The following is a 21,479-nucleotide window of genomic DNA, read 5'->3' as shown; positions in this document are numbered from 1 at the left end:
AACATTATGTTTAGGACTTGCATAGGCCTGAACGCTTCGTATGGTCTTAATCTTCTTTTTATTTTGTCATGTAGGTTGGGAGGTGGATGACCAACCTCAGCAATCCTGGTGTTAGGGTTATTATTGAGCCTGACATCGTAATGGTCTTAATAATATTTATACATGAACCCTCTGCTGGGCACAGGCCTCTTTTAGTCAATCAATACCCATCAGCTCCTAACGCGCTGCATCCATTGTGGTTCACTGAACTTGTTTGAGCTAACAGCCAGCCCAATATTAACAGAGTCCAGAGTATAACAATAAAAACGGCCTCCGTGGTCCAGTGGTTGAGCGTTGTGCTCACGATCCGGAGGCCCCGGGTTCGAAACCCGGTGGGGACAAATCACAAAAATCACTTTGTGATCCCTAGTTTGGTTAGGACATTACAGGGTGATCACCTGATTGTCCAAAAAGTAAGACGATCCGTACTTTACTTACGGTTATTACTTACTGATGTAAGTACGTAGTCGTTACATGAGTCATGTCAGGGGCGTATGGCTTAGTAATAACCATGACACCAGGGTTAATGGGGTTGGTAATCCACCTCACAATCCACGCGATAGAAGAAGAAGAATAACAATATTCACATTATGTAAAAAACGCTTTACTTTTGTAAGTGCTACAGCATGATTGTATGTTCTTAGGGAGAAGAGGCGGCGGCGGGCGCGGAGGCGCGCGAGCTGGCCGCGGTGCTGGCCTACCTGCAGCGGGAGGTGCCGTCCCTGGTGGCGCTGCCGCCCAACGAGCTCAGATCCTTGGTGCTGCAGGTGATGCTCTTATACAGAACAACTACTCTTAGTGTATACTTGTGACACCAGGACAGAAAGATACCTACACAAAAAGCTTCCGCAGAAATGCACATTTTTTGGATATGCAATGGTGGACCGTGACATGGTGACCACGTCTTTATAAAACAAGGTTTAATTTTTGATCTAGCGTGTCGATGATAGGTTTTCGAACATCGATTCAATACCGTGAAGAAAGACTCTGCCAAATCAGTAGGTCCTCTGAGGGTTTCGAGTGAAATGCGCAATATTAATAAGGTGTGTTTGTGCTTGCAGGTGATGCAACAGAAGTCCCACGAGATCCTTTCGGCGAAGTGTTCGGTGGCGGAGCCCATAGCGGCGGCCGGGGCGGGCGCGGGGGCGGAGGCCGCGGCCGAGGGCGAGGAGCGCGCCGCGCGCCGCCTGCTGGCCGCCGCCGAGGAGGCGCTGGCCGCGGACTGGCCGCGCGCCGACCACCATCATCACCACCACCACCAGCACCACCAGCACCAACACCTCGACCTCACCGTACGTTACACTTACACTACATCAACAATATTATACGTAGACAAAGGCGGAGTGGGTGGAACAGGAAAACACGTTTTCTCTGTGAATGTGTTTAGGTGATTTTCTAGTCGCCAAAATAATTCGATTTTGCCACTTTCGCGGCAGTTCCCTCGTTAGCTCACTTTGAACTCAGCCAGAAGTAAAAGATAACTGTTATTCCTCTTCTCTTGTGTCAACTGATGGGCTCCATTTTCTGAATTTAGATTCGAAAGTGATTTTGAATACTTTAATTAATTTAATTTGCCCCCTAAATCCGCGTCACATGATTTAGAAATGCAACGATGTTTGTCGTGTGCAGGTGGGCAACGGCTGTGGGTACCGCGTGCGGCCCGCATCCCCGGGGGCGGAGGGCGAGGCGGCGCCGCAGCCGCCGCAGGAGCCGCAGCCCTACTTCGCGCCACCGCCGCTTACGCACGACGAGTACAGGTCAGTAACTATATTTAGAGTAAAAATCTAAAACTACAATCTTCTTTAACTTCTTCTTATTACTTTTACTTCTCTAACTTACCTTTGAAGAGTTTCCAAATTCATTGAATCTTATTACTACTCGTAGGGGTCAAACTCGTTGGAGTCAAAGATAAATTCTAATAATTTTTATCAAAATCGAAGTCAATCTTAAATGATTAGAAAACAATCCGATTTCGACGTTTGATCACATTTATTGATGACGTTATGGTTTCGTATTTTCATACAAATTCCATATAAATTTATAGTTTTGGCGTTTCGTGAAAAGCATCTTCGACAAGGTTGTACATGTAGTATACCCTAATGCCTCGATATGTAAGTAATCCAGAATTGTGTGCTACAGATCGGCTACGTTCGCGGCGCCTGCGGCGGCGACGGGCGTGGCGGCGGCGCCGGGCTCGCTGACGCCGCAGCCCGCGCCTCACGGCAAGCGGGACCAGACGCACCACCACAACACCTCCGCCACCGTCAAGAAAAAGGTTTACTATACTCTTATATGAACATTACAAATGCTCTTCACTGGGTTTTACATACATAAACAGCCTATATACGTCTCACTGCTGGGCACAAGCCTCCCAGGTGGAGCGTACTCCACCATGCTGCTCCACTGCGGGTTGGTGGTGTTTGAGCTAGTAGTCCGGGACCAACGGCTTAACATACCCTCTGAAGCACAGAATCATATTACTTTACAGTGGGTGTTGTGACGATAATTTTTGAACAAAGTGCAATTTTATCTTGATAATATACCTCTGACTACCCCAATTGGGATATAGTCGTGAGCTTATAGTATGTTAACAATGCCAGAGGAAACTGCGCACGTTGAGTGACCACCACAGTAGTCCGCTTACGGTCGTCGTGGAGTAGTCAGCCGCTGACGTCACGCTTGTCCCCAGGGCCGCTTCGGCGCCATGGGACGCGGGTCCCGCGGCGCAGCGGCCGACAGCTATGGCAGCTCCACCCCGCCCGCGCCCGCGCCCGCCGCCTACTCCGCCATGGACGTGGACGGCGAGACCGACTCCAACCGGGACACGGCGCTCACGCTGGCCTGCGCCGGCGGCCACGAGGACCTCGTCGAGCTGCTGCTGTCGCGCGGCGCCGACATCGAGCACCGCGACAAGAAGGTAACATATATACATACTGCATGTCGTTGAAAGAGACTCAAAACAAATATACTGCGGGAACTCTATCAAGGGCTTATACCAATAGCCGTTGGACGTCTTTCTACCTAGATAACATTCGATGCCTCTATTGGTCGAAGTCGTCAATATCTGTATCTTGCACCGCGCGCGGCGCGGTTGTCATGCAGACATCCGGATCCGCATCTGCGAAACATTCGCATCGATTTAGACATCCGCATCCGGTCCACATTCTGGACCACTAAATATTTTTTAACAGCATTATTAATCCTCATTTGTTCTTTCCAGGGCTTCACTCCCCTCATCCTGGCAGCGACGGCAGGTCACGAGAAGATCGTGGAGATCCTTCTCAACCACGGCGCGGACATCGAGGCTCAATCCGAGCGCACCAAGGACACGCCCCTCTCCCTCGCCTGCTCCGGAGGACGCTACGAGGTCGTTGAACTCATCCTCTCGAGAGGGGCAAACAAGGAACACCGGAACGTGTCCGACTATACCCCGCTGTCCCTCGCCGCTTCAGGGGGCTACGTCAATATTATACGACTCCTGTTGCACCACCAGGTCAGTAAAGCGTAGTCTTCTCCTCTTATCGTGTGGGTTATGAGGTGGATTATCAACCCTGGTGTCAGGGATATTAAAGAGCCGCCAAAGGCTCCTGACATACTTACATCAGTAAGTAGTAACCGGGACCAACAGCTTAAGGTGTCTTCTGAAGCACGTATCATCTTACTGTCTGACAATCAGTTGATCAGCCTGGAATATCCTAACCAAACTAGGGATCACAATGTGATTTTTGTGATATATCCCCACCGGGATTCGAACCCGGGGCCCACACCACACCAGGTCAGAGCTCGTCGGGACGGGTGTTCCACAAATCTTCTAAGGACATGACCAATCTACCGCCATTTCCGTGTGCGGATATCAGCCTACACAGTCAGTCTACCACTTAGTATCATAAATCTTTTTTGTAAGAACCAATTTTCCACTGTATATATTTTCCCTTTGGTGTCTGAGATATACAGAAGCTAACTACTAAACGTATCCACCAATAGGCGGAGATAAACTCTCGCACGGGCTCGAAGCTGGGCATTTCCCCCCTCATGCTGGCGGCCATGAACGGGCACACAGCGGCCGTGCGGCTGCTGCTCGACTGTGGCTCCGACATCAACGCGCAGATCGAGACCAACCGCAACACCGCGCTCACCCTCGCCTGCTTCCAAGGTAACCCAGACTCTAAAATACTCTAGCGAGAGCTTTCACTGCAGCGGAACAATGCTGAGTTGTGGAGTCGCCACGACACGGGCCGCACGCGGTACCCGCAACTGTTACCCACCTGCACACGACAAACATTACATTTCAAAACAGAGCGGTCGTTTCAATTAAAACTCATCCTAAGTTCTCGACGGTAACTACAACCATACTATGTATTTGTGTATCAATTCCAAAAGACTTGGATAGTATCGCCACTTACCACTTAGTGAAAATCTGATTTAACGCGGACGAGAAATAATAACTTTTATGAGGGGTTAAAAAGACCACCATCTAAAAAAGCATCATTGCTATTTGACATTTGTCGATATTGCGCACTTACTTTTGTATGCGCAAAGTTTATGGTGTTTAACACCATGCAATTTTTCCTCATCAGGCCGACACGAAGTTGTAAGCCTGCTTCTCGACCGCAAGGCCAACGTGGAGCACCGCGCGAAGACCGGGCTGACTCCCCTGATGGAGGCCGCGAGCGGGGGCTACGTGGAAGTGGGCAGAGTGTTGTTGGACAAGGGGGCTGACGTGAATGCGCCGCCCGTGCCTTCAAGCCGAGACACCGCCCTCACCATCGCCGCTGATAAAGGACACACTAAGTTCGTCGAACTACTGCTTCAGAGGTACGAACGGCGTATTTATTAGGCAACAATTTTATTGAGGACATGTGTAACGAAGCGACAATGCTTATATTTTTACTCAACTGTACAATTGTCTGTGACACGTTAGCGTCACTTTTGTGAATAAACGCAGCCGTTGCTATCTCTCTCTATCTATCGAGATATCTCTATCGAGAACCACCGATACCGGCGGGCTCTGTACGGCAATCCGGGAACCCTGCCCTTGCGCCACGATGTCCGCACCGCGAATTATACCATGCAGGCAGGGTTCGTAAGTTCGTTGATCAGCCTTACAACCTGCACACCCTGCAACCTGTTCATCATGTCCTAGGACTTTGAATCAAATGTGGGTGTAAAAGATTACTTGTTGTTCTGGCATCACGAGAACCTGTCTATGTATGTATGCATTTTTTTATTCGTATGGCAAATGAATATAAATTTTAAGGGATGTCAGCCACTTCAAGGTTTCGTCGGTAAGGATGATCAGGTCCTCCTGGTGCACCTCGTAGCGGAGCATTCCTGTAGAATGTGATCTATGGGCTGTACCTCAGCGCCACACACGCAGTTAGTAGGGAGTCAACTCAGTCACACCACAGCGTCCATGTCACGTGCGTAATCAGTCTCATCTCGACAGCTCCGATCCTGTTATTTTAGTACCGGAACTGAACTACGAGCCAAGTTTGCCTAACGTTATGGATATAATAGTAAGTGTTTCGTGTTCGCAGACGAGCAGCAGTGGAGGTGAAGAACAAGAAGGGCAACTCGCCGCTGTGGCTGGCGGCCAACGGCGGCCACCTCGCCGTCGTGGAGATGCTGTACGCCGCCGGCGCCGACATCGACTCACAGGACAATAGAAAGGTATACTATACATTGTTGGCAACTGGGTCGTGAACTAGGTTCAAGATAAATTATGAAATTCTGATTACCAAATATAGACAGATCTAAAAGTAACGAAAAACATTTTCTATTTATATATTATGAATTTTAATCAAGAAAAACATAATAAGTCCGACAGTTTGTCACGTTTTTCTATGACGTCACAGTGTGCTTTTCCTACAATTTCCATAGTAATTTCGTGTTTTGACGTTTAGTAAAAAGTAACTGATTTGACTAGTTGGAAACTAGCCTATTTGTATTATACATCGCATCACTTTGTGTTGGAAGAACGCTTGACTCTCACTGCGACGTCGGAGGTTCAAATCGCTTTTCTAAGCAGTGGCCTCTGCGGGATTATAAGTAATTCATTGCTTAATAATAATTGGAAGTAAAAAAAATCATATGCATAAAGGTTACTGACAATTGTGTCTGCATGCAGGTCTCTTGCCTGATGGCCGCGTTCCGCAAGGGCCACACCAAGGTGGTCAAGTGGATGGTGGGCGTCGTCACGCAATTCCCCTCAGACCAGGAAATGACGAGGTATGTGCCACTTCCATTTTCTTATTTATTTGTACACAATAGGACAGAAAAAAAGTATTACTTTTATTGAAATAATAACAGGCTGCAATATAATACGTCAATCAGAAGACTACTTACTCGAGATGACTACACCCTAAAAGTGAAGTACTCTTCAGCCTTTTTCAACCAATAATTTGGTATACACTTCCATTGCTTCAATCCGAGCCAGTTGACCGTTTACTACGCCGTACTTTCTCCTCATTTAGTGTTCAAGAAAGGGACAGAATAACTAAGTACATATTTTCAGGTATATCTGCACGATATCAGACAAGGAACTCATGGAGAAGTGCCAAGAGTGCGTACGAGTTATCCGCGCGGCTAAGGAAACGCAAGCAGCACGCGCCAACCAAAACGCGACCATATTACTCGAAGAGTTGGATGCAGAACGTTGCCGTGAAGAATCCCGCCGCCAGGCTGCCGCGCGCCGCCGCGAGCGCAAGAAGAAGAAGAAGATGGAGAAGAAGGTTGGTCTAGTGAGCCTTGCTCATGTGGTAGGTCTACTCTCTTAGTGATATTTTAGCATGTTTTTTTGACTAACACAATAACAAGTAGAACACTTAGCGCTAGCAGTCTGACAGCGGTTAAGCTGAATGCTTGCCCCTTCTGTTGATTAAGGGGACGCCTGTACCCAGTAGCGGGAATAAAGGCTATTTATGTTTTGTAATAACAAGTAACATCGGCCGGTTAAACTTTCGACTTTTTTCGTCTTGATTTCGGACGCACTAACAATTCCAACCTACCAAGTACTATGGGAGCTTGTACATTGGGTGCGAATCTCCTTCAATATTATGGACTAATGTATGCACGATGGGCTGATAATCTGTCACCAGGCGGTTCATTATATCTTGGAACGAACATCAGAAGTGTCTACGAATACTTGATAACTTGCGGCACTGTCCAGTTTATGTATGTAATAACTTCGACCACATGGTCTACAGGATTACGTCATGGATACAACGCGCCTACCTATAGTATATGAGTAATAGTGTTGTTACCTGTCAACATAACAGTTCATCATATCCATTTTATGACATCAACTAAATTAATGTGGTTGCACGTTTTGTTCGGGTCACTTTTGGCTCCGTCCACCCAGATTGCGGACGTAAATTACGTTTGTTTGTATAAACTGACATCACAAAAATCACTTTGTGATCCTTAGTTTGGTTGGAACATTACAGCCCGATTGTCCGAAAGTAAGATGATGAAGGGACGTTAAACCATTGGTCCCGGTTGCTACTTACTGATGTAAGAACGTAGTTACACGATCCATCTCTAGTATCTTTGGCGGCTCAATGGGAACTGACAGTGTTGTTGAGGTTGGTTTTCCACCTCACAGCACACACAATAGAAAAGAAGCTTGGCTAGGCTTATGTTATGTCGTGGGATGTACTATATCTCTTGTCCTGCTGTCATTGTGATCATGCTTCGCTTTAAGGCGTGACTTACTCTAGAATTGCTCCGGAAAACATTCCATCCCGAGCTGGATTGTACTGGATCTTTTGTTTTTATATAGCACTCACACGTGCTTAGGTTTGCTCCTTGAAAAATAGCTCAGGTGTTTACAATAAGTTGTAATCTACATGTAACTGTAAACGACGATCTAAGAAATATAAGTACTCAATATTCTAGATAGATGGCGTCGACGTCGGCTTAATACGATGCATAGATTGAAAGAATTTCGCATGGACAGTAGGAGGACCCGGTGGGTTAACACGCTCGTCTTGGGTTGACAAGAGCTGCAGGTTCAAGTCCCGCTGATTGGACTGATAGAACCTACCATTGCTAATCTTTTACGAAATGATCCAGGAGGAACGGCGGAAGCTTCAAGAGGAGAACGACAAGAACTCGATGTACTGTGAGAAGGCGCTGGGCGAGTGCTCGGAGGGCGGCGAGGCTGACGACGAGCCGCAAGCCAAGGAGGAGGGCGACTCCGGCATCGACGCCAACTCACAGGTATACATTTTAATAAGAAACATATTTTAGGTTACAAAGGCCTTTACAACGAGCGTGTTATTGTGGTCAACATTCCACCACACCACCACATCCACCACATTTATCGATCGTTACATACAACCACGCCGGTTCAGAGCAAATCTTACAGAACCTTTAATTTTCTGTCTTTGAGCACGAATGTGACTGGATATAGGAATAGAAGAAAATCCAAGAAGGTATAATAGATTTTGTGGATATGTATGTGGAAGGTGTGGGAACTGAGATGACGACTGACAGAGATGAATGGAAGAAGTGCTGTGCTGACCCCACTTAGAGTGGGATAAGGGCAGGTGGATGATGAAATGCACAATAGTGAAAAATCTAGAAGCATATTCTTCACTCGGTTTCGAATTTTTAAACATGGAATCTGAGTAAAAGTCGTGTAACGTTTTGCTCGCATATTACGCGATGATTGGGTAGTTTACTAGACAGATTTAAGGTGATGTGTTTCAGTCAGCTAGGTAACGCTGCGTCAGTAGATGGCGTTACTTCTGCAGTTTTCGTATTTTTTTCCATTTATTCGTTTAGTGTTGAGTTCTGACCCAGTGAAATGTTAGGTGGCGAAATCTTACATACATTATCTTTAAGTTAAGCTACAATTTTGAAGTATTTACTGAAGATATCATATTGAAACATTGCATCAAAAGTTGGTGTCATTTCAATTTGTGTACAAACACGAAGCTGTCACACACACATGCGAACTAGGTTAGCTATTAAAAGAGATGCATAATTTGAAGTCTACTTCTAACTTCTAAATGGCGCATTTGGTAAAGCAGTAGCCGCCATTCTTAAGGTTCACGGTTCAAACCCAACTGCATGTTTTAATTGTTTTTACTTTTTGTATTTTTTTTTACAATTGAATTTGGCGAACCCGTCTATTTGTTACGGAATTTTCAAAAAGTATCACTTTTACCAATAATATTATAATTAAGTATACAATAATTTACTTTGCACTAAAGTACCTTCCGTAATTTCCGTATTTTTTATTTTGTAAAATTCTAAGAGGCATTAATCGCATCAGTGAACATGCGGCTAACTAAAAAACTACTTAACGGATTTTCATACGGTTTTCACCAATGAGTAGAGTGATTCATGGGCGTGCTTTAGGGTTTATAATTTATACAAGTATTTTTTTTTGTATAAAATGGTTCAAAAATGATGATGAATGTCAAACATAATTATCGTTACAAATATAGCCGACTTGGAGCTTTCGGCGAAAACGCTGCCTGAGCCCATTGAGATATAACAAAACAACGTATGGTTGAATTGTTCCTTTTTTGTAGGTATACCGAAAAGTCCACAATATGTCATAATAATTATATTGTGTATAAAGAATTGTGTATATGTATTGTATGATTTTACAAATAACGATCACAGTACAGTAATAATAAGGTAGATTTTTCCTAAATTGCGTAGGTTCAAACTTTGTCGCATCGCGTTTGAAAGATGTAATAGCGCTTCAGGACGTCCCGCAAGCACGGCGCTGATGTCGCAGTATCCGCATATAATTATTATGACTTGTCATTTAGTTCCAATAAAATCCGCGGGACTTCATACGTATGTCAGTGACAGCTGGTGATAGCATGCGGGACACTTAGCACCTAATCGAATTCTATGTTGTTTTCGCGCCCAGTCCAGACGACTCACAGCGCATTTCTGGACATATATTTACGCGTGGTGTTTATTGTTAGGTTAGTTAGTTCAGGTTAGGACGTCTTTTTATAACGAGGACGTTAAAAAAAGACGAGGCTGGGACGTATTGAAGTAGTATTTCCATATATACGCGGCCTGAAATGGGCTGTTTCGGGGACCTGAACTGGTTGCTGTCGAACTTATTATCACGTTTTCTTGATTAAAATTCATAAATAAGTCAAATAGAAAAAAGATTTTATTTAGTTTTAGATCTGTCATGATGTCTGTGATGTTTGTTTATTATACATAAGAATTTTTTTTTTTTTTGGTTTGGTTTTCCCCGAAGGGTAAGGCAAAGGGAACTATGCCCATACAGCCATGTCTGACGTATTTTTTTTCTTGATGATTAATGAAATGATGAAAGGTGATGATGATGAAACCTAAGCCCCCACCCTCGGAGTAGACTCCTACTCCGAACCCCAAACGAATTAACTCAAAAGTCCGCATAAACTTTTGAGTTATGAAGCGGCTTCCTGACACGAAGCGAAAATAGGCAGATACACTTTGTTTATTGAATACTCCAATATAATAACACTCGCGAATGTCTTCCGACTAACTTAATGCGATCATTAACCACAAAACACCACTTCGTATTAATTATTTAGATTATTCAATGAAGAAAGCAACTGTCCCGTTCCCGCCTCCCGCCAAAAAAAACTATACATAAGAATTTCAAAATTTATCTTATTTTTTTTCCCAAAGGGCAAGGCAAAGGGAACTATGCCCATACAGCCATGTCTTGTGTTTTTTTTTCTTGATGATGATTAATGAAATGATGAAACCTAAGCCCCCACCCTCGGAGCAGACTCCTACTCCGAACCCCAAACGAAGTAAGCGGCTTGTTGGCGCAAAGCGAAAATAGATAGGTACACTTTGTTTATTGAATATTCCGATTTAATAATACTATCGGGAATGTTTTCCGACTAATGTGATCATTAACCACAAAACACCACTTCGTATTGATTATTTAGATTATTCAATGAAGAAAGCAACCTTCCCGTTCCCGGTCCCACCAAAAAGTCCGCGGCAAAGAGAATATAAATAAATCTGTATGTTGGATGGAAAAACAATTAATTATATTTTTTTTTTTTTTTTGGTTTTCCCCGAAGGGTAAGGCAAAGGGAACTATGCCCATACAGCCATGTCTTGCGTATTTTTTTTCTTGATGATTAATGAAATGATGAAAGGTGATGAATGATGATGATGAAACCTAAGCCCCCACCCTCGGAGTAGACTCCTACTCCGAACCCCAAACGAATTAACTCAAAAGTCCGCATAAACTTTTGAGCTATGAAGCGGCTTCCCAGCACGAAGCGAAATTAGGCAGATACACTTTGTTCATTGAATACTCCAATATAATAACACTCGCGAATGTCTTCTGACTAACTTAATGCGATCATTAACCACAAAACACCACTTCGTATTAATTATTTAGATTACTCAATGAAGAAAGCAACTGTCCCGTTCCCGTTTCCCGCCGAAAAGCCCACAATTAATTATAAATGACTACTATTTAGGCCGGCAAATGCAACAACTTCTTTTTTGATTTGGTTTTCCCCGAAGGGTAAGGCAAAGGGAACTATGCCCATACAGCCATTTCATTTTATGTATTGATTTTTTATTATAATATATGTCCTCTTTTAAAACACGGTATTTACCCATTATTTAAAAATGTTTAAATAAGATACGTTATTACAAAAATATTTTTCCAATATTCCTTTTCTCAGATTGTAGTATTTTTAGTTTTTTATTTATATTTATTCTCTTCATACAAAATCTCTTTATAAATTGTCACTGACATTCTATTACACTTGTCAAGTAGTCAAAGCCTTTAGAAAAAAAAAACTATCACGCACACAAACTAACATTGACACCTCTACACGCTCAGCAAATACACTGTAATCTGCACCACTACAAATGTAGAATTGATCAAAATTGAGGGTCTGAAATATGGTACTTCTCGTATTCGGACCCTAAATTTTTGTTAGTTTGCGAAAATAATACACCAAAATATTACTATTTATCGGTTTTATAACAATATTCCTCTATCCGTTTTCCTGTAGCACTGCATCAACTTTTGTATGGAAAACGAATCACCTTAAAACTAACGAAAAACATTTTCTTTTCTCTATTTAACTTATTTATGTATTTAAAATACTTAGGAATTATAATAATAATTCCAAAATAATTATAATAATAAAATAATATAATTATTATAATAATAAAATGTCGGACTTGTAATAACAAGTCCGACATTTTGTCACGTTTTTCTATGACGTCAGTGTGCTTTTTCATACTAATTTGTATAATGTCGTGTTTTTAAGTTCAGTAAAAAGTACCTGATTTGACTAGTTGGAAACTACATTTTATCTCTTTCCTATTCTGTATTTGAGAATACTAAGCAGCCATCCCTGCAGGGCTCGTGCTCGTCGTCGGACGTGAAGGCGCCGCCCGCCACCAGCACCAAGAGCAAAAAGAAGAAGAAGGATGACAAGGAGAAGGCGCCCCCGCCGCAACCAGCGCCGCCTGCCAAACAACCGGATAAGGTATACACAGTTACTATTATTCACCCTTGAGGGTGTTTATTGACTCTTGAGAATCCTGTTAGACGAATCAAATAAAAAATAATAGAATAGTAATTGTTTATTATAAAAGAACAATTGTTTATTATAACAGCCTCCGTGGTCTAGTGGTTAGAGCGTTAGGCTCACGATCTGGAGGTCCGGGTTCGATTCCCGATGGGGACATTGTCGAAATCACTTTGTCAGACGGTCCTTTGTTTGGTAAGGACATTTCAGGCTTGAATCACCTGATTGTCCGAAAAAGTAAGATGATTCCGTGGTTCGGAGGGCACGTTAAGCCGTTGGTCCCGGCTATTAGCCGTAAAAACACCTCCACCAACCCGCAGTGGACCAGCGTGGTGGAGTATGCTCCATACCCCCTCCGGTTGATTGAGGGGAGGCCTGTGCCCAGCAGTGGGACGTATATAGGCAGTTTATGTATGTAAAAGAACAATAACAAAAAATCATAACAGATGGTCGTCGAAATAATCACGCATTGAAACCTCCCGCGAAAAACTACCCGTTTCACAATCACTAACGAAATCAATCAACTCCACAGACTAAACCCAAAATAGACGTGAAACCCGAGAAAGAACCGTTGAAGGTGGACAAGAAGCAAGAGAAAGAAAACGTTGCGCCGAGCTCGCCGCCCGCGACGCCGGCCAAGACCGCGCCCACCCCGCAACGGCTGCCGGAGAAGAAGGACAAGTATGTATAGCCTAGATGTTATCTGTGCTGACAGCTGTTATTATATTGCAGGCTAGGGTGCCTGGTACCGGTCGGTGAGGTGATTGCTTGTTGATATATTAAATCAAAAATAGTTTACATACATGCATACGTTAACTCACGCCCGATCCCTAATCGGGTGAGGCGAGCCACAAGTCATCAAAGACAACTTGCATACTGTTGATACGAAATCCTAATGAGGAGTCTTATGGTGACAAGAGATCAGCCTATCGCCCCAAACATGGGTCGTGTACTAGGTTCAAGATAAATTATGAAATTCTGATTAATACTAAATAAAGACAGACCTAAAACTAACAAAAAACATTTTTAAAGAAAAACGAAATAATTAGTCCGACATTTTATCACGTTTTTCTATGACGTCACAGTGTGCTTTTCAAAGAAATTCCATAGTGATTTCTGTTTTTACGTTTAGTAAAAAGTTACTGATTTGACTAGTTGGAAACTAGCCTATTGTCCGTCGTGTTAGAAAGAACACAATCTTTCAAAAAATGTTGAATTTTCAATGTAATTATGGTCTCAGATAATTTATAAGGCCCACAATTTCCAGACTCAATAGTCAACTTATGGGGATACCTCAAATATAAAGCATTGTTGCGTCGGTGGCATATCTTTAAAAAATAAATATTTGGAATATCAATCTCATAGTAATGTACCTTTAATCATCTACCTGAATGGTGATCTGGGGGATTGAAAAAGCCACATCGAAGCAATTCATCTAAATAAAAAATAATTAAAGGCGTCAACGCCTTTCTATTGTTTGATTGTTTGAATTAATTTTATAGTATTATAGATTTAATCAATCACTTTGTGAGACTGTCCTTTGTTTGGTAATGACTTTGCAGGCTTGAATCACCTGATTGTCTGAAAAAATAAGATGATTCAGTGCTTCGGGGGGCACGTTAAGCTGTTGGTCCCGACTATTAGCCGTAAAACACCTCCACCAACCCGCAGCGGAGCAGCGTGGTGGAGTATGCTCCATACCCCCTCCGGTTGATTGAGGGGAGGCCTGTGCCCAGCAATGGGACGTATATAGGCTGTTTATGTTATGTATGTTATAGATAGAGACACACGATTGAACGTAACAAGCAATCATCTCAATCACCATATCGTATTTATCTAACCCCGTAGTTTGAACAACAGGATATGGGTTGGGCAGTATACGTCAAGTATACTGTCAGTAATATAGTTGCATGCTTTTAGTGTTGAGTGGACAGTAACGCTTGATTTACTGTTTGATTTGAGCTAACGTATTGCTCTTCTAAGTATACTCGCTACTCACCGTAGAGGGGCTAAACTTCGATCATATCTATTGGTAGATACGCAGTTCCAAATCGTCCCCGCGTCAATTTGCTAGTTGACAGTTTTCGGATAAGTATTTAAAAAATTACAGACGCTTTATTTTATACCTCTTGAAATATTTTATTTTCTCGAAAAAGCTTTATATAACACAAAAAAACATAATTTTTCTTCAAATTTCGCGCGAAAACTGTTGGTCACGTTAATTTGCCCAGTGACGTCACATTTCAACAAACTGTCAAACGGTTTTTGTTTATTATGTGAAATGTGACGTCACACGAAGCTCGATCATGGCCGCCCGTGTTTCGGATATTGTCATACACGGATAAAAAACGCATTCTTATTTCGTAAAACTTAAATAGTATTTAAAAAAGAAATTTAATAAAAAAGCTATTGGATATCCGACATATTTCATATTTTATTGTTATAACTGTCAAGCAGCCAATTCTGATGTATACTACTTCGAGTATTTCGAAAAGTCTCGTACGGTTTAATATAATTCAAACCTTAAGTAACTGAGATAACTATGGAACGCGCGAGTCAGAAACGAAGCACTGTTGTAACGCTTCGATTTGTCGGTGCCATTTTTCAGACGGCAACAGTGCACCTACCAATATACATGACCGAAGGGGCTAAAGAATTAAAATATTTCTTGCAGAAAACCCGAAGAGGATATACCTAAGAGCATAACAGTACAGAACGTTAAATACGGGAGTAGCTCTAGAAAGAGTCAGGTGTTTGAGTCCACTAGACACAATGTGGAGAAAGACGACGTCGATACGGGCGTCGCGGACAAAAGTAGAAAGATACATAGCCAGCAGTAAGTTGATATACATCACTCACCGGGAGCACGGGACAGTGTACTGTTCCCCTACCTCACAGTTAGCTTGGCAACTTAGTGGAGCGTTGTAGGTGCTAAGTCACGCGCGTTTAAATACAATCTCCCATACACACGTAATGCTGAAAACGCAGCTTAAAAAGGCCGCTTCGATGCAAAGCACTTGACATTGACATTTGCGCATATAAAAATAAATGCGCAATATCAACAAACACAGTTGGCTCGACCATTACAGACAGCGATACTGCTCACCACCTATCAGTTTACAGGAAGCTCGGTGAAGTGTGGGTACTTAGTTCATCTTGCGATGGATGTACCACTAACTACCCCAATTGGGATGTAGTCGTGAGCTTATGCCATGATTCTAAAAGATTCACGTATATTCTGTTTCTGTGGTCGAGGATATCGCTTGGAGTAATAATGATATGTCTGTACGTGACTCCACGCCGGCGGATGTTCCCTGCTAACTTGCCAAGGTCCTCATTTGCACGTCGCATCTTATTTATAAGTGCACTTGTGTTATGTGTGTGCATGACATTAGTTTTCTGCTTCATATAGTTTGTCAGAAATTGCTACAGATGGTTTGGCTTCGTAGTTTTACATTTGCTGGGATGGGTTCATTATATCAGTCAGTAACACATTCTTAAAGAATATTTCAAAAATCTAATGAATAGAGAAATCTCAATTTTTAAAAGCTAAAAGGTGTCCGAGTTATTGATATCCATTTTATGTTTCCATTACTAGTTAATCACCATAATTTTAGTTTTTTCGATCTAAATCAAAGTTCACATTTTATATTCAAGTATAATCCATGTGAATTAACTAGACACCACGCATCAAGAAGGTTGCATACAAGTGAAGCATCTATTTGATTCGCATGTGAGTGATTACATAGAAGTAACATGGTGTGTGTGGCAACAGGTGGGAGGCAGACAAGAGCACGTCTCCCAAGGGCAGCTGCGCGGGCGCCGGCGCGGCGCGGCGCGAGGAGGGCTGGAAGGAGGTCGTGCGCAAGTCCAGCGTGCAGACGCTCAACACGCTCGAGCCCGGGTGAGTCGCTCTACACTACACTACACATAACTTGTCAGACATCTTCTATTTATAACAAAAAGTATGACTTAAGGAGATTCGCCCAATCCCGTCAATCTCGAATGGGATCTCGTCACATTATGCTTCGGGATTGATCCCGAAAAATTATACGCGGGATTACATTCCCTAGTAAAGACATGTTCTATATTTTGTATTAACTTCCAGTCCAGCCACCTCTACAGATGTCCTAAACGGCAAAACTAAGTATAATTCTAAACATTCCAGCTGCAAGAAAGTATCGGTAGCGTCGCACGCGATCTCGCGCGTGATCGGTCGCGCCGGCAGCAACATCAACGCGATTCGCTCCGCTACTGGCGCGCACATCGAGGTCGACAAGCAGAGCAAGGGGCAGGGCGAACGCATCATTACTATCAAGTGAGTTCAGTAAACATAAACAGCCTATATACTTCCCACTACTCACTCTCTTCTATCGTGTGGGTTGTGAGGTGGATTACCAACCCCATCAACCCTGATGTCAGGGTTACTATTGAGCCGCCAAAGGCCCCTAGCATGACTCATGTAACGACTACGTTTCACTACTGGGCGCAGGCTTCACCTCAGTCAACCGGAGGGGTATGCAGCATACTCCGCTACGGGTTAAAATCATCTTACTTTTCAAACATGAATTCAAATTCATAAATTTGAATTTAGCGGGTAGAGCCCGATCCAGGATTTGAACCCGCGACATTATCGTAGTGTCACGGGTTACATCAGTAAGTCACGCGTTCTCCGAACAGAATTCTTCTCATGGACTCAAGTTTCGAACAAGACGTGTATTTCCCTGTCAATCACTGCTTAAAGCGCGTTTAGATAATGACATTGGATACATGTCCCCCAGGGGCTCTGCCGACGCGACGAAGCAGGCGGCGTCGCTGATCGCGGCCATGATCCGCGACCCGGAGGCCGACATCGCGGCACTGCTGCCCCGCGCCAAGCTGGCGCCAATGCCGCCGCCACCCGCCCCCGCGCCGCCCCACAAGCCGCCCAAGCAACCGCCGCCCAAGGTACACACACATCCATCACTTCACTAAATAAGTCTGCTCGCACTTGGACGCGTTTACCTACGAATATGATTACCTACAACGCGGCGTATAAGCGCTAGAAATGGCGCTCGTCTGCGAAGGCAGCGTCATTGTTGTCATGGTTACGCGCTGATTTTTTTAAAAGGAATCCTGCGTTGTCTTTCGTTTACACACGAATCGATTTCTTATGAAAATACGTCCAAAGTGCGAAAGGCCTTGTCAGTTCCTTAGATAATCAGAAATAACAATAGGGTTGAATCAAATTTGAGATCAATTCATTAAATGTAAACATAACACACAGACCTCCCCTCAATCAACCGGAGGGTGTATGGAGCATACTCCACCACGCTGATACATTGCGGGTTGGTGGAGCTGTTTTACGGCTAATAGCCTGAGCCAACAGCTTAACGTGCCTTCCGAACCATGGAATCATCTTACTTTTTCGGACAATCAGGTTATTCAAGCCTACAATGTCCTTACCAAACAAAGGAGAAATTAAATGAAGAAAATTAAATATAAGCCCCTAAAATTCTGATACTAGGTATTTTTTTATATGAGCAGTTAAAAAATGACATGTTTCTGTAGTTATGTTGTGTACAGTCATGAGCAATATCATGTACCCACTTTAGAACCCTGTCGCACTGTCATATTAGACATTTAATGAGACTTACGGTTCAATTTGTCAAAAAAGCGGATGTGCCTTGGTTCCAAAGTGTATACATACAGTATCCGTGACCGTACGTGTGTGTCCACCCGCAGCAGGCGCCGAGCGCGGCGCCGCCGGGCCGCGTGGCGGCGGCGCGCACGCCTGCCAAGCACGCCGCGCCGCGCGCGCAGCCGCCGCGCCTGCAGCCCAACGGTGAGACACGACACTTTATATTTTATTTTGCAAGAATAACAGCTGCCAATCACATACTAACAACTTATAAATACATGGTGTTAGTCACATTAAAACGAAAACTTTGAGGGATAATTCAGACCATGAGTCTGAGTTGATATCAAGTTGAATTCGCAAAAGTATAGAATTGAATATAATTTTTAAAAAAACATAAATTTTCTGACGAAAAATTCCACTTGGAATTATCTCAGAATCATGAGCCGAATCATCATCTTTGGTATTCGGTGCGGTGTTACTAACATTCTGTATGTATAGAAAGCTAAGTATAACTCCTCGTTTATAAGCACAGATTATATTACACCAAAAAAGTTATCCACTGAACCAGAAGTACAATACAATACATTACGCACTTGTGTTTTGACCCAAATCAGTAAAAGCAAGACACCTGGCATCACTAAACGCAAGCCCACTTGTTCTTTACAAAGAAAAACTTGCAAACTAAGTTAATAATAATAATAATAATAAATGCATGAAATTTTTCCTTTATTATATATTATGTAATTTAAATTTCTGAAAGTTCTATTGATTTGAAAGTGAATGTAATGTATGGTAATTTATCTCAAGTGCAGTTTCCATTACCACAGTTGGGACATAGTCGTGAGGTTATTATTATTATTATTTAAGTACACTAGCAGCATAAGCTGATGCGTGTACGTCACTGCACTTGTGTTTTTGTTGTTTTTTTTTATAATGTTTTTGTTATGTTGTGCAATTTCATAGACCGTACACCTCTTGTCGTCTGCGTTACTAAACAATACGTTCGTCCGCAGCATCAGCCCCAGAGAAGCGCGCGGCGTCCACCCCGGCCACCCCCGCGCCCACGCCCGTAAAGTCTACGCCCACGTTAACGTACACGGGCGCGATAGTGGGCGCGCGGCACAACACCTTCGCGGCCAAACTACAGACAGCCACGCCGCCCGCCGACGCTAAACCACGCCCTGCGCCGCCGGTACGTACACCAGCTTTACCACACACATACCTTGTGACCTGAGGGGGTTTAAAAAGGTCACATCGAAGCAATACATCTAAAAAAAAAAACAATATTGCAATTTGACATTTGCGCGTATAAAAGCGCGCAATGCAAACAAATGTCATATTCTTTTTTTACTAAACCACGCCCTGCGCCGCCGGTACGTACACCAGCTTTACCACACACATACCTTGTGACCTGAGGGGGTTTGAAAAGGTCACATCGAAGCAATACATCTAAAAAAAAGCAATATTGTAACTTGACATTTGCGCGTATAAAAGTGCACAATGCAATCATAAACTGCCTATATACGTCCCACTGCTGGGCACAGGCCTCCCCTCAATCAACCGGAGGGGGTATGGAGCATACTCCACCACGCTGCTCCACTGCGGGTTGGTGGAGGTGTTTTTTACGGCTAATAGCCGGGACCAACGGCTTAACGTGCCCTCCGAAGCACGGAATCATCTTACTTTTTCGGACAATCAGGTGATTCGAGCCTGAAAAGTCCTTACCAAACAAAGGACAGTCTCACAAAGTGATTTCGACAATGTCCCCATCGGGAATCGAACCCGGACCTCCAGATCGTGAGCCTAACGCTCTAACCACTAGACCACGGAGGCTGTTGCAACCGACGCAATGCAAACAAATGTCATATTCTTTTTTTACTAAACCACGCCCTGCGCCGTCGGTACGTACACCACCTTTACCAGACACCTATCTTATGACCTGGGGGGTTAAAAAGGCCACATCGAAGCAATACATCTAAAAAAAAAAAACAATATTGCAATTTGACATTTGCGCGTATACAAGTAAGTGCGCAATGAAAACAAATGTTATATTACCTTTTTAGATGAATTGCTACGATGTGGCCTTTTTAATCCCTTTGTTGCACATAAATTCACACCCCCAATTCCTAATGGCGTGGACAAGGCTTCAAGTAAAAAGACAACTTGATACGATTACGTACGGATCTTATAATGGTTCTCCAAGTTACATGTCCATTCTTTTCTTTCGTGAGGGCAGTCACACTAACTCTGGTTACAGGACAATTCATATAAAAAAAGTTCTTACCATTCGCCGCCTTGCCCTATGCGTGCGAGCGAAATACACTCCGCGCACGCTTCCTTACTCCGTAACGACTTAAATAAAACTGGGGATTATTATGGGGTTGCCTAAGGCTCTTGATGTGGCTCGTGTAACGATTCCCAAGTCACTAAGAACATGTAATTTTCCTTACGTTTTAAGGTGCTTTATTTCTCCAAACAATACCTTTAATTCGCTTACTAAACATTTTCCCGTCCTCCCAGGCGAGCACGGTGGCGTCCCCCGCGCCGGCGCCGGCGTCGTCGCCGCTGAAGGTGTCCCGCGAGTCCCCGGGCGCGGGCGCGGCGGGCGAGGAGCCCCGCGAGCCGGCCGCCAGCCCCGACGCGGCCGCGCCCGCCTGGAGCGCCGCCGACGACGCGCCCGCCGCACCCGCGGCGCCCGCGGCACCCGCGCGCGCCATCAACACCACGCCGCAGGTAGGCATTGGGAAACTATTTTTTTCAACAATCAACAACTTCATTACCATTCCACAAGACATTTATATTCAAAAATTTCAGTTTGACCGTCATTTTTTTACATAACGAACGTCTCATCCGTCTAAAACTACTGCAGATCTAATTGAATAATATATTACATTGCAATAAAGTCCTTCACTCAATAATTGAATGACTAATAATATCTAACTTAAAATCAACACTATAAATCATAAAAATACACAACAACCAACAAGTATAAACATTCGAATCGACTTACGAAACACCGGCAACATCTCATAAATATAAACAAAGGAATGCCAGTATGTATAGTTTTTAATTCCACCCCTCTCGTAGAAAAGAGTGTAACAAATGTGTTGGTCCCCCAGTCGAGCTCGAGCAGCGGCACGCAGGAGTACTCCCTGTTCAAGGACGTGTCGGCGGGCGCAGGCGCCGTGTGGGGCGCGGCCGGGGAGCCCCACAGCGTGGACCCGCCGCCGCCGCAGGTACTACACTTCACCAACCGCTTGGTTCGTATTGCTTATGGTACA

General features: G+C 43.8%; 1 protein-coding gene across 12 annotated transcripts in view; it reads left to right on the top strand.

The window, feature by feature from the left end:
- LOC126370189 (ankyrin repeat and KH domain-containing protein 1) overlaps positions 1 to 21,479 on the top strand; it is a 70,472-nt gene that overhangs the window by 42,271 nt on the left and 6,722 nt on the right. For 6 of the 12 annotated variants that reach the window (XM_050014939.1, XM_050014936.1, XM_050014934.1 and 3 more), the window contains 22 exons: positions 684 to 806; positions 1,101 to 1,331; positions 1,669 to 1,796; positions 2,179 to 2,314; positions 2,729 to 2,956; positions 3,260 to 3,532; positions 4,024 to 4,192; positions 4,617 to 4,854; positions 5,577 to 5,709; positions 6,167 to 6,267; positions 6,554 to 6,797; positions 8,113 to 8,259; positions 12,396 to 12,536; positions 13,111 to 13,259; positions 15,253 to 15,414; positions 16,354 to 16,482; positions 16,747 to 16,896; positions 17,360 to 17,525; positions 18,303 to 18,402; positions 19,212 to 19,390; positions 20,719 to 20,931; positions 21,318 to 21,458. In XM_050014939.1, coding sequence (XP_049870896.1) covers positions 684 to 806; positions 1,101 to 1,331; positions 1,669 to 1,796; positions 2,179 to 2,314; positions 2,729 to 2,956; positions 3,260 to 3,532; positions 4,024 to 4,192; positions 4,617 to 4,854; positions 5,577 to 5,709; positions 6,167 to 6,267; positions 6,554 to 6,797; positions 8,113 to 8,259; positions 12,396 to 12,536; positions 13,111 to 13,259; positions 15,253 to 15,414; positions 16,354 to 16,482; positions 16,747 to 16,896; positions 17,360 to 17,525; positions 18,303 to 18,402; positions 19,212 to 19,390; positions 20,719 to 20,931; positions 21,318 to 21,458 — 3,681 coding nt within the window. The remainder of the gene's footprint in view (positions 1 to 683; positions 807 to 1,100; positions 1,332 to 1,668; positions 1,797 to 2,178; positions 2,315 to 2,728; positions 2,957 to 3,259; positions 3,533 to 4,023; positions 4,193 to 4,616; positions 4,855 to 5,576; positions 5,710 to 6,166; positions 6,268 to 6,553; positions 6,798 to 8,112; positions 8,260 to 12,395; positions 12,537 to 13,110; positions 13,260 to 15,252; positions 15,415 to 16,353; positions 16,483 to 16,746; positions 16,897 to 17,359; positions 17,526 to 18,302; positions 18,403 to 19,211; positions 19,391 to 20,718; positions 20,932 to 21,317; positions 21,459 to 21,479) is intronic. The other 6 variants (XM_050014941.1, XM_050014940.1, XM_050014942.1 and 3 more) reach the window with 6 other exon arrangements.

This window comes from Pectinophora gossypiella, chromosome 10 (genome assembly GCF_024362695.1).
Source record: "Pectinophora gossypiella chromosome 10, ilPecGoss1.1, whole genome shotgun sequence".
NCBI classification, from domain to species: domain Eukaryota; kingdom Metazoa; phylum Arthropoda; class Insecta; order Lepidoptera; family Gelechiidae; genus Pectinophora; species Pectinophora gossypiella.
Note: the sequence above shows the minus strand (reverse complement) of the source record. Positions and strands in the feature narration are given on the sequence as shown.